Source organism: Etheostoma spectabile, chromosome 22 (genome assembly GCF_008692095.1).
Source record: "Etheostoma spectabile isolate EspeVRDwgs_2016 chromosome 22, UIUC_Espe_1.0, whole genome shotgun sequence".
Lineage (NCBI taxonomy): Eukaryota > Metazoa > Chordata > Actinopteri > Perciformes > Percidae > Etheostoma > Etheostoma spectabile.
This window is the reverse complement of record NC_045754.1, coordinates 13,345,802-13,360,117: the sequence shown is the minus strand read 5'-3', so window position 1 is coordinate 13,360,117 and position 14,316 is coordinate 13,345,802. Positions and strand designations below refer to the sequence as shown.

The following is a 14,316-nucleotide window of genomic DNA, read 5'->3' as shown; positions in this document are numbered from 1 at the left end:
TTTTTCAACATACTATACTATGACTTTTTTTCAACATACTATACTATGACTTTTTTGACATACTATACTAACAAAGAAGGAATGCAACACAGCAACAATTTTCAGTTGGAATATTTAATTTTCAGATTTATTTTAAAATTTACAGAACAGATGCACACAGGATATACTATTCTATGACTGTTTTTGCATACTATACAGACTTACTATACTGACTTTCCCAACATACTATGGCATTTATTCAACTTGATTTGTCTGGGGACTTGACCCAGCGACCCTCTGGTTCCCAAGTCAAGTCCCTATTGACTGCGCTACAGTACTATAACTGTTTTGACATACTATACTATGGCTTTTTACTGTGACTTTTTTTTGACATACTATACTATGACATTTTTGACAAACTATGGCTATTTTTTCAACTTACCATACAATAACTTTTTTTCAGCATGCTATAGTAGTAGTAAACTTTATTTCAGACCCAGGGGGATCCATATCAAAATAAGAACATATACAAACACAACAATCCAAAATACACAAATAATAAAATTAAAATAAAGCCTTCCACAATGTTCAGTGTCTAGTATATAGACATGTTCGCCAATGGTTCCACAATCTGGAGGAGAATCTGACAGAACTACGTACAGGGTTTGCCAAAACAGAGATTATGTCATTTTCGGACTCAGACACCCTACACATAAATCTATACATCAGGTTACGTAAAACAGCAGAGCAGGCAGGCACCCCAACGCTGACAAACATATGGCTTGCGCTGGAGTATACTATGACTTTTTTTGACATACTATACTATGACTTTTTTTGACCTTTTTCAACATACTATACTATGGCTATTTTTGACATACTATACCATGACTTTTTTTGACATGCTATACTATGATTTTTTTTTGACATACTATACCATAACTCTTTTTCAACATACAATACTATGACTTTTTTTCAACATAATATACTATGATTATTTCAACATACTATACTAACAAAGAAGGAATACAACAATTTTCAATTCATTCATTTTTAATATTTAATTTTCCTTTAGAAATTACAGAACAGATGCAGCCAAGATATACTTTGACTTTTTTGACATATTATACAGACTTAGTATACTGACTTTTTCAAGATACTATGACATTTTTTCAACCTGATCCGTCCGGGGACTTGACCCAGCGACTCTCTGGTTCCAAATCCAGTGAGCTACAGTACGATTGCTTTTTTTCAACATACTACACCTTTTTTTTTCTTCTACATACTATACTATGAAATGTTTTGACATACTATACTGTGACATTTCTCGACATTCCATACTATGCCTTTTTTTGACATATTATACTATGACGTTTTTAAGACTTTTTTTCAAAGAACTATGCAATTACTTTTTTTTCGACATACTATTTTATGGCTATTTTTGACGTACTATACTATGACTTTTTACGACATACTATACAATAACTTTTTTATTTTTTCAACATACTATACTCACTTTTTTGTACTTCTTTTGACATACTTTGCTATGACTTTTTTTTGACATACTGTAGTGTGACTTTTATTGTCATTTTTCGACATACTATACTATGACTTTTTTTTTTTACGACATACTATATACTAGGACCTTTTTTTTGACATACTATGATTTTTTTTTTACGACATACTATATACTAGGACCTTTTTTTGACATACTATACTATGACTTTTCTCAACATGTTATACTATGATTTTTTTTTTACGACATACTATACTAACAAAGAAGGAATGCAACTCTGCAACAATTTTCATTTGGAATATTTTTTGACATACTATGACTTCTATCAACTTTTTTGCATTATTTTTCAACTTACTATACTATGACTTTTTTCATCATATTATACTATAACATTTTTCAACTTTTCCAACTTACTATACTATGACTTTTTCCAACATCCTATATTATGACTTTTTCCCAACATATTATACTTTGACTTTTTTGTACTTTTTTTGAAATACTATAGTGTGACTTTTATCAAAATGTTTTGACATACTATACTTTGACTTTTTCGACATGCTATACTATGACTTTTTTTCCGACATACTATACTAACAAAGAAGGAATGCAACTCTGCAACAATTTTCATTTCATATTTTTTGACCTACTATGACTTTTATCGACTTTTTTGACATACTATACTAACAAAGAAGGAATGCAACAGAGCAACATTTGCATTATTTTTCGACTTACTATACTATGGCTTTTTAAGACTGTTTTCAACATACTATACAATTACTTTTTTTGACATAGTATAATATGATGAAAAAAGTCATAGTAATATGACATTTTTCAACTTTTCCAACTTACTATACTATGACTTTTTCCTAACATTTATGAATTTTATTTTGACATACTATTCTGTGACATTTTTGGAAATATTAAACCATGACTTTTTTTTTTGATATACCATTTTATAACTTTTTTCGACATGCTATACTATTATTTTTTTCTGACAATAGTATATCATGACTTTTTTTCAACATACTATACTATGACCTTTTTCGACCTACTGTACTTAGACTTTTTTTTTATTTCCACATACTTTGCCTTTTTTTCAAAAAATTTCAACATACTATACTATGACATTTTCTTTTACTTTTTTCAACATACTATACTATGATTTTTTTTTAAGACACACTACATGACTTTATTGACATACTATTTTATGACACTTTTATAAATACTATGCTATGACTTTTTTTGATTTACAATTGTATGACTTTTTTTGTACTTTTGTCTACATAGTATTCTATGATATTTTTGGACATAATATACTGTGACTTCTTAAAAAACTTTTTCAACATTTTATATTACAGTTTTTTTCTCCTTACTATATTATGACTTTTTTTCAACACTTTTTACACTATACTGTAACTTTTATTTGACTTCTTTTGACATACTATGATTTTTTTTGTACTTTTGTCAACATACTAAGCCTTTTTAAAAACTTTTTTAACATGCTATACTATGACTTTCGACACTATTTTATGATTTTTAGGACTATACCATGACTTTTTGGGACATTTTTCAACATTCCATACTATGCCTTTTTTTCGACATATTATACTATGACGTTTTAAGACTTTTTTTCAAATTACTTTTTTTTGACATGCTATGGCATTTTTATGATTCTTTTTTGACATATTATACTATGACTTTTTATGACTTTTTTCAACTTACTTTTTTCGACAACTATTCTATTTAAATCAGGAGAGACTTAAATTTGAATGAACAATCATTCATTCATTGATACGTACACAATAAAATGATATATTAGAAAAGTCTTTGGCAATTAGACCCCATTGTCCTACATTGAATTCCCATTTTTATGGGGGTTGAGAAGCCAAGAGTAGTGTAGGATCCCCGGTGGAGTCTAGACACCGGTGGATATGGTGATGACTGAAGAGCATGCTGGGATCTGGATGGATGAAGAGGAGCAAGCCCTGATGAGCTCAGACCTTGGCGCTGGGATGATGAGAGCTGACAGCAACTCAGAGGAGAACATTATTTAACATCTAAATATTGACTGAAAGAATGTGATTGGCTGATACAATGTGGCAACATTTGATTGGTGTAAAAAAAAGAATAAAAGTGATCATCTGATAAGGCAAGAGAAGATGAAGAGAATGAAGGGGAATGAGAGAGTGATGAACATAAAATAGTCTTCCTGACTTGGAAGTTTCTTGACTTGTTTGACTTTTTTCGACATATTATAATTACTTTAGTTGACATACTATACAGACTCTATATAACTTTTTTCAACATACTATACCATCTCTTTTATCGACAACTATATTATGGCACTTTTTCGACATAGTATACTATACTATAAGTTAAACTAATTACAGTGATATCATAAAGTAAATTAAATTTACAGTGCTTTATCAAGAAGGAAATGTAGAAAGAAATCCCCAAAAATCCCAGTATAGTATCTCGTAAAAAGTCATGAAGTATGATGAAAAAATCAGAGTTGGAAAAATAATCATTCAAAAGTCATAGTATAGTATGTTGAAAAAAAGTTGAAAAAAGTCATAGTATATGTAAAAATCAAGAAAGTCATAGAATGTCAACAAATATCATAGTATAGTATTTTGAAAGTTCTAAAAAAGTCAGTCATATGTCAAAAAAAGTCATAGTATAGTATGTTTAAAAAAAGTCATATATAGTATGTAGAAACAAAGTCATAAAAGGTTATAGTATCTCATAAAGTCATAAAAGGTCATAGTATAGTACAGTATGTTGAAAAAACTCAACAGTATAGCATGTCAAAAAAGTAATTCAAAAAAATACATACATACATACATACACACAATATATATATTTTTTTATAATTCTTCCATTGACTTGCACAAGGGGATCAGGCCTGCTTCTGATCTGCATGAAATGGTGCCACCAACTGGTAGAATGATGGTTTTACAATACAGTGTACCTACATTCAAGTGCTGTATTCAATTCCATTACGTACTAATTGTATACACAGTATGGATGGACTATATACAAATTGTCATAATTTAGTGTTTCAATCAAAGTGACTAAAGACTGTAAATTTCACAAACACAGCTTTTAAAAATGTTGATTTATAACTGTTTTCCAGGGATTTTCCATTTGCTTTGTGGATTGTATTGTTACGCAATAGTGTACATTAACAGCACACTCAAATCCTTAGTATGTGTATCGACTTTTTGGGTTTACACGTAAAGCACTTGAAAATGTGCTTTCAAATTAGTATAACAAACTAATGTTATGTAGTCAAAATTTGCTGGGAGTTAATATGTGGTTTGGAATTGCGACACCGTGACAATCTCTCTTCTCCCTCAGCCTACATCCCCACGCCCATCTATTTCGGTGCTGTGATTGACACCACCTGCATGCTGTGGCAGCAGGACTGCGGCGTGCACGGCTCCTGCTGGGAGTACGACGTCACCTCATTCCGCTTCGTCTACTTCGGCCTGGCCGCCAGCCTCAAGTTCGTTGGCTTCATCTTCATCTTCCTCACCTGGTACTCGATCAAGCACAAGGAAGATCGAGCCGAGCGCTGGCGCCAGCACCTGCCTCCGCTGGGCACCGTCAGTGAGCTTATCTGCCACGCCGGAGGCCACAAAAGCCATGCACGCACCCGCTCCTGCCCCGTGTTCATCCCACCTCGGGCCGACCCGCCTGCCGCCCTGCTGCTCAACCGCGGACACAGCAGCCTCAGCTGCCCTGGCAACGCCCTCAAAGCAATAACCCCGCCCATCCTGTTACCTAATCACCACAGAGGCTCCGCCCTCGTCTGAGAGCAGGCCAAGCCTCCCTTTGGCCTCCATTGTGACACGTGCTTGTTTGTGTTTCTACGCCACACAGTGTCTGCTTTACATTAATCAGACACCAGGCAGGGCTCCACAGCTGCAGTGGGACTGACAGGCAGGGACATGGGTGCGCCCACCATATTTAAAGGGCTGCTAATTGTTGGTTATAAAAACAGGAAACTGACAGATCTTTAATTCTGAGCATATCAGCTGCAGCCTCACACATCATCCACACAGGTCGGACCGCCACTTAAAGTTTCAGACGATGTAAAGACATCTCATGGTGCTACTGTTAAAGGGCAGGGCATTCAAACTCTGTACAGACGGAAGAGTCGTCATCAACACGACCTCTAAAGCACAACTGACATACTTGTACTATGCAAGATCCTATGTACAGCTCTCTCTCCACTCTACATCTGTACCCTCTCTTTTCTTTCCCGCCTAATTCATGTGTTGTTGTCTGCACATTCATAATTCCACTTTCCCATACAGTCCAAGCTGTGAACAACATCAACCTCTTATTTGAGCCATTCCATCTGTTCTCCTGTCCGGTGTAGTTTGGATCTTTATAATTGACCTTTTTGTTTTTTAATCCTGTTTCTCTTCTTTTTTCTTCTTCTTCTTTCAGTGCCTCTCAGGCTGTCTTGGCCAGTCCAATATCCAAAGCTAGCTACCCGAGTAAATGCTAGCTACCGATAAGCCAGTCACTATCCTCTCAGTTGAGCATAATATTGTGCTTTGTTGCCTTCAGCTTCTGTGTTTGTGAACGTTTGTCCCCGAGCTTGAGCCTTTGCGCCCCAGTGGGCGAAGCTCCTCGCCTTTGCGAGGTTACCATGTAGCTCAAAGCTGACAAACACCAGTGGTACAGTGTTTAACGACTTCTATGAAATCTACATTTCATTACACATCACATTAATTTATTATCTGAACGTGGCTGGAACAGGAATAAGAAAAGTATCTCATCGTTGACCATGTGCTGAAGCTACTGTATGTCTAGAAGATGTGATTGTATTTGTAACTTGAAATGTGATGGAGATTTAAAAGAATGTGGCAAAACTGCAACAAATTTGAAGCACTTTTCAACACCACAACTTCAAAGTAAAATTATTTGTATTTAATCTATTGCAACAAATACCAAATGCAAGGGTACATCGTTTTGGCTACATATTGTAATGGCTTCTCCATTCTAATGGTCATCAGATGTACATAGTAGTTATCTAGTAGCCTAGGCTTTTAAGAAAGTAGTGCAGCAAGCATGTAAAAGCCCTTTTTATCAGCAGGAGTAATCTGTTGATTATTCAGTTCCTGGGTGTTTGGGGCCCTCTAGTGGACAGAGAGATGATTGCAGGCCAGTGAATGTTGCAGTTTGTCAGACCTACTGTACTTTGAAATTCTTGGTTAAAAGGTTAATTATTTAAGCTCTTCAGTTTTCCAGAGATGTACCTTCTGCAGGTCATGTTAAAAAAAAAATCGGTCCGCTAGTTCGATGGTGAAGTTCACAACATTCAGTATAACCAATGCCATGTTTTACTAGAATCATAATTGTGGTTCATGGATTAACCTTCCTTTTGAATAGGACAGGTAGTGTTTGCAGAGAAATGAAACCTTTGTTCAATATTGGAAATATTGGTACATGTTTTAAAAAACCACAATTAGTTTGTTTTTTTTCTTCTAAGGGGGTATATAAGTCTAATAAAGTTAATGTATTTTATATCCTGATCAGTTTGACTTCATTTTAGTTATTACAAGTTTGCAAAGGAATGGAGAATCTGATGCAGTGAACCCATTTTAAAAGTTCACTTTTTTTGGCCAAGATTTGTGGTTTTCTGCCAGGTAAGGATTATCAAGTTGTAATGGCGGTAATTAATAGTATAATTGTGACTTAGTACCTCAAATTACATATTCATAGGTAATCATTGTGTAAATATTGACAAAGATAATTTATTATAGAGCTCACACAGTTAGAAGCATATGTATGAACTAACCCATGGTATTGTGGTTAAAAAACTTGAAAGCTACAAATAAAAAAGTGGATTTGTCTCGCTTTGCCTGAACAGAATTATTCACATGGGAAGGGTTGAGAATCATGTGGGGAGGGAGTTGGGTTATTGCTACGTAAAACACAATTAAGTTAATTTAAATGCTGAAGTAATGCTACCCAGAATGCCCTTCTATCCATCTGTAATCGATCATCTAGGGCTCAGTATTTAGCACAGCCTCGAGGAATACCAATGTGCGATCATTGATCATGTGACTGGAAAGCCAAACGTGATCCTCACTGATTAATCTTGCAATTAAAGTATTTAATCTATTCACTTAATGTTACAGCTGCTTATGAAATTTTGTTCTGATAAAATACCAAATGGGTAAAAGTTTAAATTGATTAAAATTCCCTTGTATTTAACGTTCAGTTGCATAGTGTTTCAACTAGAACGTTCGCATACAGGGACGGGTAGAGAATCGTCTAGCAATGACACACAGATCACTGGACAAATGCAGGGATGTCTGACTTTACTGTACTGTACACCTTGGTATTACTATAATGTACCCTGCTGTTGAAATGCCTGGACTACTACTGACAGACAACTTCAGGTTCACTGTAGATTTGCTTCAACACATTATCCTGGACAGAACAGAAGCTGTATATTCTCAAAGTCTAGTTCTTATCGCGTTTGTTTCTCAGAAGCAGGTGACTAATGGATGTTTGTGAACACATGGTTTACAAATGCCTTGAATACTTGATATTTGTCATTAAAAAAAAAATGAAATAAATCACCTTGGCTGATTGAATTATTGCCAATTTGTGTGTATAGAGACAAAACTTACGGCTGAGACATCACAGGGAAGTTTGAAAGGGTTTATTTTCTTAACATCTTGGCTTTTTGAAACCAGGAGACGTTCTAACACACACACTGTCAAAAAAGGACAGCATCAGGTTTTTGCAGCACCAGTTCCTAACCAGATGATCCATCTTGGTTGCTCTTAACAGCAGAGATTAACTACAGGCAGAAAGGTTAAACATTGTAATACTTTGCTTTATGCAATGTCTGCGGAGAATTGAACAAAATATACGGTCACTGTGGGCTGTCATGAAACCAGTTGGACTAAAGTTACATTCAAAATAAATTGGCCACGTGCAACACTATATTCAGGATTATCAAAAGCACTACATTTACACCACATGAGGAATCGGTGACATTTCCAAAAAAAGTTACACAATGAACATATTCTTACCCCTGGTGATTGTGTTAGCATTTGCTTGTGATTATTAAGAATAATTCTACATGAAATAAAATGCTCTGAATAGTGACAAACGTGCAACTCTGCAAATTCAGAGCTGGTGCAGTGGTGCAATCAGTGAATAGTAAGTAATGTGTCCGGATTATTCAGATGCTAAACTGTCCCATGATTGTCTAACCTTGCTCGTAGTGTTGTGTCATATCGCGAGGTAAAAACAAATGCTAAACATATTCGTTTGGCAAATTTAAAAACATTTGTTTTGTTATTTGTGAAACAGATGTGTATTGATGTTGAGTCTGTAACTTTTTCAGAAGTGACAATAGTAGTCAGTAGAAATAACAATTTTACAAATGGAAACAATTGCAATTATCCATAAACCGGGTCATCAAATGGAAAAGTTCAAAAGTGCATTTGGGGTCAAATTGAACCTCTTTATCTGTATAGTGAGTGGGCAGTGTTCTGTGACTGGGCAGGTTTACGATTAATTCATGATTCCTTAAAGACTGGAGTGCACCTAAAGCTGACTAATGCTAAATATTCATTTAGATGTTGAAATGGTTTCACCACACACTTGTTTTACATAAAAACGTATCCAAAACATCAATGCATTATCCATATGGAATTAATCATTTTTAATCTCAACACTTGAGTTTAGCTGCATTAAGGCTTTTTCTTTTCTAAATAGGTATTTAGAAAAAAGTCATAACACTGTTTACTAATAAATGTAGGCACCTGTAAAAAAATAAACAATAACTTTAATAACCATTGTACAACTGACTGACTGACTGACTGAGGTGGCATCATTCGCCATTGCTCTTGGCTTAGCTTATCTCCCAATCACTGTCTCTGTGTCTCTATGGTGGCCAGCAGCTTATTGGCTAGCTGGCTGGCTGGCTGGCTGGCACATACTTCTGCCTCAGAGGGTCTGATTGGAGGGTTGAGGCAGAGAGCCGCTGCCCTCGTAGTTCAAGGTGGGGGGCAGCGCTGACTGAGGCAGCACTTTTAGTACTAACCCGACACTCTGTGGGGGGCTAGTCTGTGTGGTGGGGGGGCTTCCGGTAGTGCTGGCACGCACCTTGGGCCTCATTGTCTGCAAGGAGAAAGGGAGGAAGCCCTGAGCCTGGAAAATGTCCTCCTCTTCTTCGAGGTCCAGGCCCAGGCCGAGACCCTGAGGGCTTGTTGCCTCTCCGTGGCCCAGGCCAGGTTCCAGCTGGGCCTGCAGGCTGTTGTGAGTACGCAGAAGGTTGTCGTGTCGAGTCTCCAGCTCTGTCAGTCCGTTCCCGCTAAACGTCTCTCCTTCTATCTCCTCCAGCTGCTGTGCCCACATGTCGCTCTGGAAGATAAACCTGTCTCTTCTGGGACCTGGCGGTAAAACAGTCACCGGTGTTGCGGACATAACAGACACCCCATGTCTGTTTAGAAGCCTCTCAGGAAGGTCATTGACAACAGATCCCAGGTTCCTTTCCAGTGTGGGCCTCGGTGTGGGAGGTGCCGATGGCATTTTGCTGGGGGCGGGGGTGATGAGGCAAGCCTCCGCGGTCAGGCCCGGCCTGACGTCGCTGGCTGAGGCCAACTCTTGTCCGCTGCCCTCTTCAAGGCCTCCGCCCCCGGCCCCGGAGCCCAGCTCTGGCAGGGTGGAGTCGTCAAGGGTTCGGTTGAATTTGTCTAAAACGTGTCTCAATGCAAACATATTATCTACATCCTTCTGGAAGTTGACCCAGTTGTCTGGGCTGGGGCTGTAGTCAGGCCTACATTCATAAAGGCTTTCGTTTATACTATACAGATCCTCCAGTCCCTGCCAGTTCACTTCCTCGTCTGTCAAGTTGGGCAGCTTAACCCTGTCGTCCGTCCCATATTGGCTGTGTGCTGGCAAACAGAAAGAAACAGAAGACTGTGAGGTTCTGGAGTAGAAAAAAGAAGGGGCTCTTTTCAAGTTTACTCAGACACCATGCAGTTGTGCCCAGCCTCCGGCTCTCACTAAAGCAGCAAGCCCCATGGGGTTTAAGGCCCCAAGCAAAACACGCAGCCACACACGCAGCCACACACACAGCCACACACACACTTTAAAGCAACATAAGACAAACAAGATAAACACAGCACTCAAACTAAGCTCAAGCCATGAGTAGTGCAAACACATGCTGCCTTAGAAATTCACATTAGAAAGACAGACTGAAAAGAAAAGTATTAAATGGTCCATCAAAAATGACTAATGCACTGAGCTGCACATAAAAAAAATGGAAATTGCACAGTTGATGATAGGCCTGCACTGGGTTGAAATGCAAAGTCAGGCAACCTGAAATAAAATAATTTAACAGCAGAGGAAACAAAAAGAAAATGCTTAGGAGGAAAAAAGAAAGAAAATGAGCTTGCTGCTGAATGGTGTATCCCCAGAAAAATAAATAATAAAGGATTGCTGTCAGAAAAAGAGGCAAATAAAAGAAAATTGCAGCAAAAGGCTGAATCAGAGTTGTGCTCAGTTTGATGTCTGTAAGTAAGAACTGAGGAAAAGAAGCATCAGTGCCACTGTAGGTTGGTTTTCTTTGTGAGATCTGCATTCTCGTAACAAGGCCTATTGCAGGTAGAGATTTGGTTTTGACATATACTCAGGGACTCACAGGAAGGAGAGGGTGGGTCTCCTCTTTGACCACGTTCGACGCTGCTGTTGCCTGGTAACCAGGTGCCAGAAACAGAGGTCAAAAGGGCAGAAGTCAGTGGGAGGACAGTGTCCACTCTACCACTACATGTAACTAATGGCCATGAGTGAATATGACAGGCATCTGAATGCCATGCTACATTGAAACACTAATGTGATGATGGCCGTTTATTTGTGGGTGTGGCTGACGTGGAATGGAGGGTGATATTAAAGGAATAGTTCGACATTTTTGGGAAATTAGTTTTCTTTCCAAAAGTGAGATGAGAAGATTGATACCACTCTCATATCTATCCATTAAGCTCATGTACGAAGCTACATCCAGGAGACAGTTAGCTTAGCATTTAGATTTGAAGCAGAGAACAGCTAGTCCGACTCCCCTGTAAAAACGCAAATTACAACGCTTTTGTAAGGCCTGAATAAACATTATGTTACTTAATTAGTGTTCACGATTCTAGCTAACTAGCTGTTGACTAAAGCTTCGTATTTTATTTTAGTGTACAAACATGAGAGTGGTACTGATGTTCTGACTCTGCAAGAAAGCTAATAAGCTTTTTGCCCAAAATGTCTTACTCCTATAAGCTTTCTTGTAGAATTTGATGCATTAGGTGGGATGATACAATGTCATGCATTGTCATTCACGTGCACTTAAAGCTCGGGTGGGTCTGAAGTAGAAGCACATATTCAGCACCTCATTATGTGACTTCATTTTTATTCAGCCATGCTGAAAAAATACCTTAAAAGAATAAATTTTGAGTTTTTTTAACATGGGCAACTGCTATAAATGTTGCACTCTCAAGCAAAGCTGTGGAAATATGTGGCAAAGAATATGTTTATATATTCAAATAACTGCACACTGCCATGACTCAGAAGGTAAACTGAAGACAGAATGTTTGCACAGAGGACAACAAATGAAGCTGTGTAATGATGGGGGGGAAAATCATCCGTTATGATTTGTTAGCGTGTCCCCAGCATGCAGCCACAGATTAAGCGCCAGCAACTCCATGGATGGATGTATTAGTGGGAATGAGGCCATTCGGCCCATGCAAGTGTTAAGAAAAAGCCACTGAAGAGAAACAAAAATTGGTGGATACCTGTGTGGCTCATAGCTTCCTCCATCTTTACCTCCTGACCGGAAAAATAAAAGCAATCGATTGTTAATGCATTGATCCAGGGAGATACAGGAGGGGGGGAGGGGATAGATCATTCACACTGAAGATTTCTTCATGCAGCTGCTACTCCCTATGGAGAAATGCAATTATTGGATGATCAGAATGAAGAAGAGAGGAATGAGAAGAAACATCTTTGAATTAAATGGAGTAAAAACAGGGTGGAGAAGTTTGAAAGCTCATACGATGGGCTGGATTGAGATTTTAGAATTGATCAGAGTATTTTGTGAAGTGTAGAGTTCAACGGGGTTTCCCCTTCAAAACAAACACACACAAAGTTATCCAGTCAGGTGTTCACCATTGTTAAGACACACTCCACAAATAGATGCAGGTATTGGCTAGATCCATTTCACCAGATAGTTTAATTTTAATAATGTATTCCTCCAACACAAACATCACTTGATGTAACCACAACAGCAGTTTAATTGGTTCAGGGAGCTGGCATCAAACCTGAGCAATGGCAGCCAGCACAAGAGATTCTAGGCTGCTATGTGACATGTGTTGGCATGGTTTTGACAAGTCTGCCATGCCAGCACTGAAACTCAATCAGTTTCTCAGAACAGCTGGGCTGCTCCAGTACTCCCCTCTCTAGCTGGTAATTACAGACATTAAGTTTTTATCCTCAGGACATAAACAACGCAGCCAGTTCACACTACACATGAACGTTACAGCTAGGGCTTACAGGCTTTGGTCATGATGGCATTGCTTATTAACCACCTCCGTCGCTGGGATGTCTGCTCAGTAAGTAAAAACTATTTTGTGGCTGATTATGGCAGTGATGCATGACGGGCCACAATAGAATGACAGCCTCAACTGCCGTGGTGACAGCATCCTCCAAATAATATCTCTAGCACTCAGTGAGTCACAACAGGGGTGATGGCCAGGACATTCAACTGTGACATGGCCTTATTTGTATTAAAAATAAAACAATAATTTATACACTATAATATTTCAGCAGCGAAAAGGTCCTGGTCTGAGAAAGAGAGGTCTGGGTGTGTGTGTGTGATCGTGAAGAAAACATTTAACACACATCAACTAAGGACATGCAAGACTGTAACAATTACTTGACCTCCACCTGAAAATGTCAGCAAACGTAACTGATTGGATTATCCTCAAACACATGCAGCATGCAGATATGTGCAAACACACACACACACACACACACACACACACACACACACACACACACACACACACACACACACACACACACACACACACACACACACACACACACACACACACACACACACACACACACACACACACACACACACTTGTGTGTCACACATCACTAAGACAGAAACAGATTCGAGAAACAGCAGAAAACTGGACTGAAACATCCCTATTCCCATACAGTCACTTTTACAGCATTAAGTGCTCATTCAAATTGAATCATCTGTTAAACACCTTAACTGGTTCAACTCTGAACTTCCTTCTTATTCTTGTGTGTGTCAAATCTGTTTCAGTCATTGTGGACATAACAACTACCACAAAGCCCAGTGTAACAGTCGATATGTCCAACCATTTTACGACAGGTAGGTAGGGAACAATAAGCAGGCTGAAGGTGAGCATTTTTACCTGTGTCCAAGCCTTTTGGGCGAGGGTTACACTGCTTGTAACCTTGACAACTCCTCATCTCCATCAGCTGGGCATGGAGGGAGTTCAGTACATCCCGATCCACTGTATACACTGTGTTGGTCAGCTGCACAGGCAGAACAAACAGACATTTCGTAAAAAACATTTGTTTTAGTGTCATAATGTTTATCAGTCTCCAAGAAGTTTGCATGTTGCTTTTCCCACATAAAAACTTTGTGACGAATGACTAGTTTTAGTTGTTTTTTGGGGGCATTTTTTCCCCATTATTTGATAGTGACAGTGGATAGACAGGAAAGGAGAGGGGGGGGGGAAAGAGGGAGAGGGAGAGAGTGCACA

The 14,316-nt window shown here is 38.3% G+C and overlaps 2 protein-coding genes across 5 annotated transcripts in view; one reads left to right on the top strand and one right to left on the bottom strand.

The window, feature by feature from the left end:
* Positions 1-8,097, top strand: part of slco5a1 (solute carrier organic anion transporter family member 5A1) — a 40,689-nt gene extending 32,592 nt beyond the window's left edge. Inside the window, exon 10 of the mRNA XM_032503561.1 lies at positions 4,853-8,097. Coding sequence (XP_032359452.1) covers positions 4,853-5,310 — 458 coding nt within the window. The 3' untranslated portion in view covers positions 5,311-8,097. The remainder of the gene's footprint in view (positions 1-4,852) is intronic.
* A 68-nt stretch (positions 8,098-8,165) lies between these two features.
* The window catches only part of sulf1 (sulfatase 1), an 80,008-nt gene continuing 73,857 nt past the window's right edge, over positions 8,166-14,316 (bottom strand). For 3 of the 4 annotated variants that reach the window (XM_032503557.1, XM_032503559.1, XM_032503558.1), the window contains 2 exons: positions 13,963-14,086; positions 8,166-10,428 (listed from right to left, as the gene is read on the bottom strand). In XM_032503557.1, the coding sequence (XP_032359448.1) occupies positions 9,479-10,428; positions 13,963-14,086 (1,074 nt within the window). In that variant the 3' untranslated portion in view covers positions 8,166-9,478. Of the gene's footprint in view, positions 10,429-12,306; positions 12,341-13,962; positions 14,087-14,316 lie in introns of all 4 variants that reach the window. The other variant, XM_032503560.1, reaches the window with a different exon arrangement.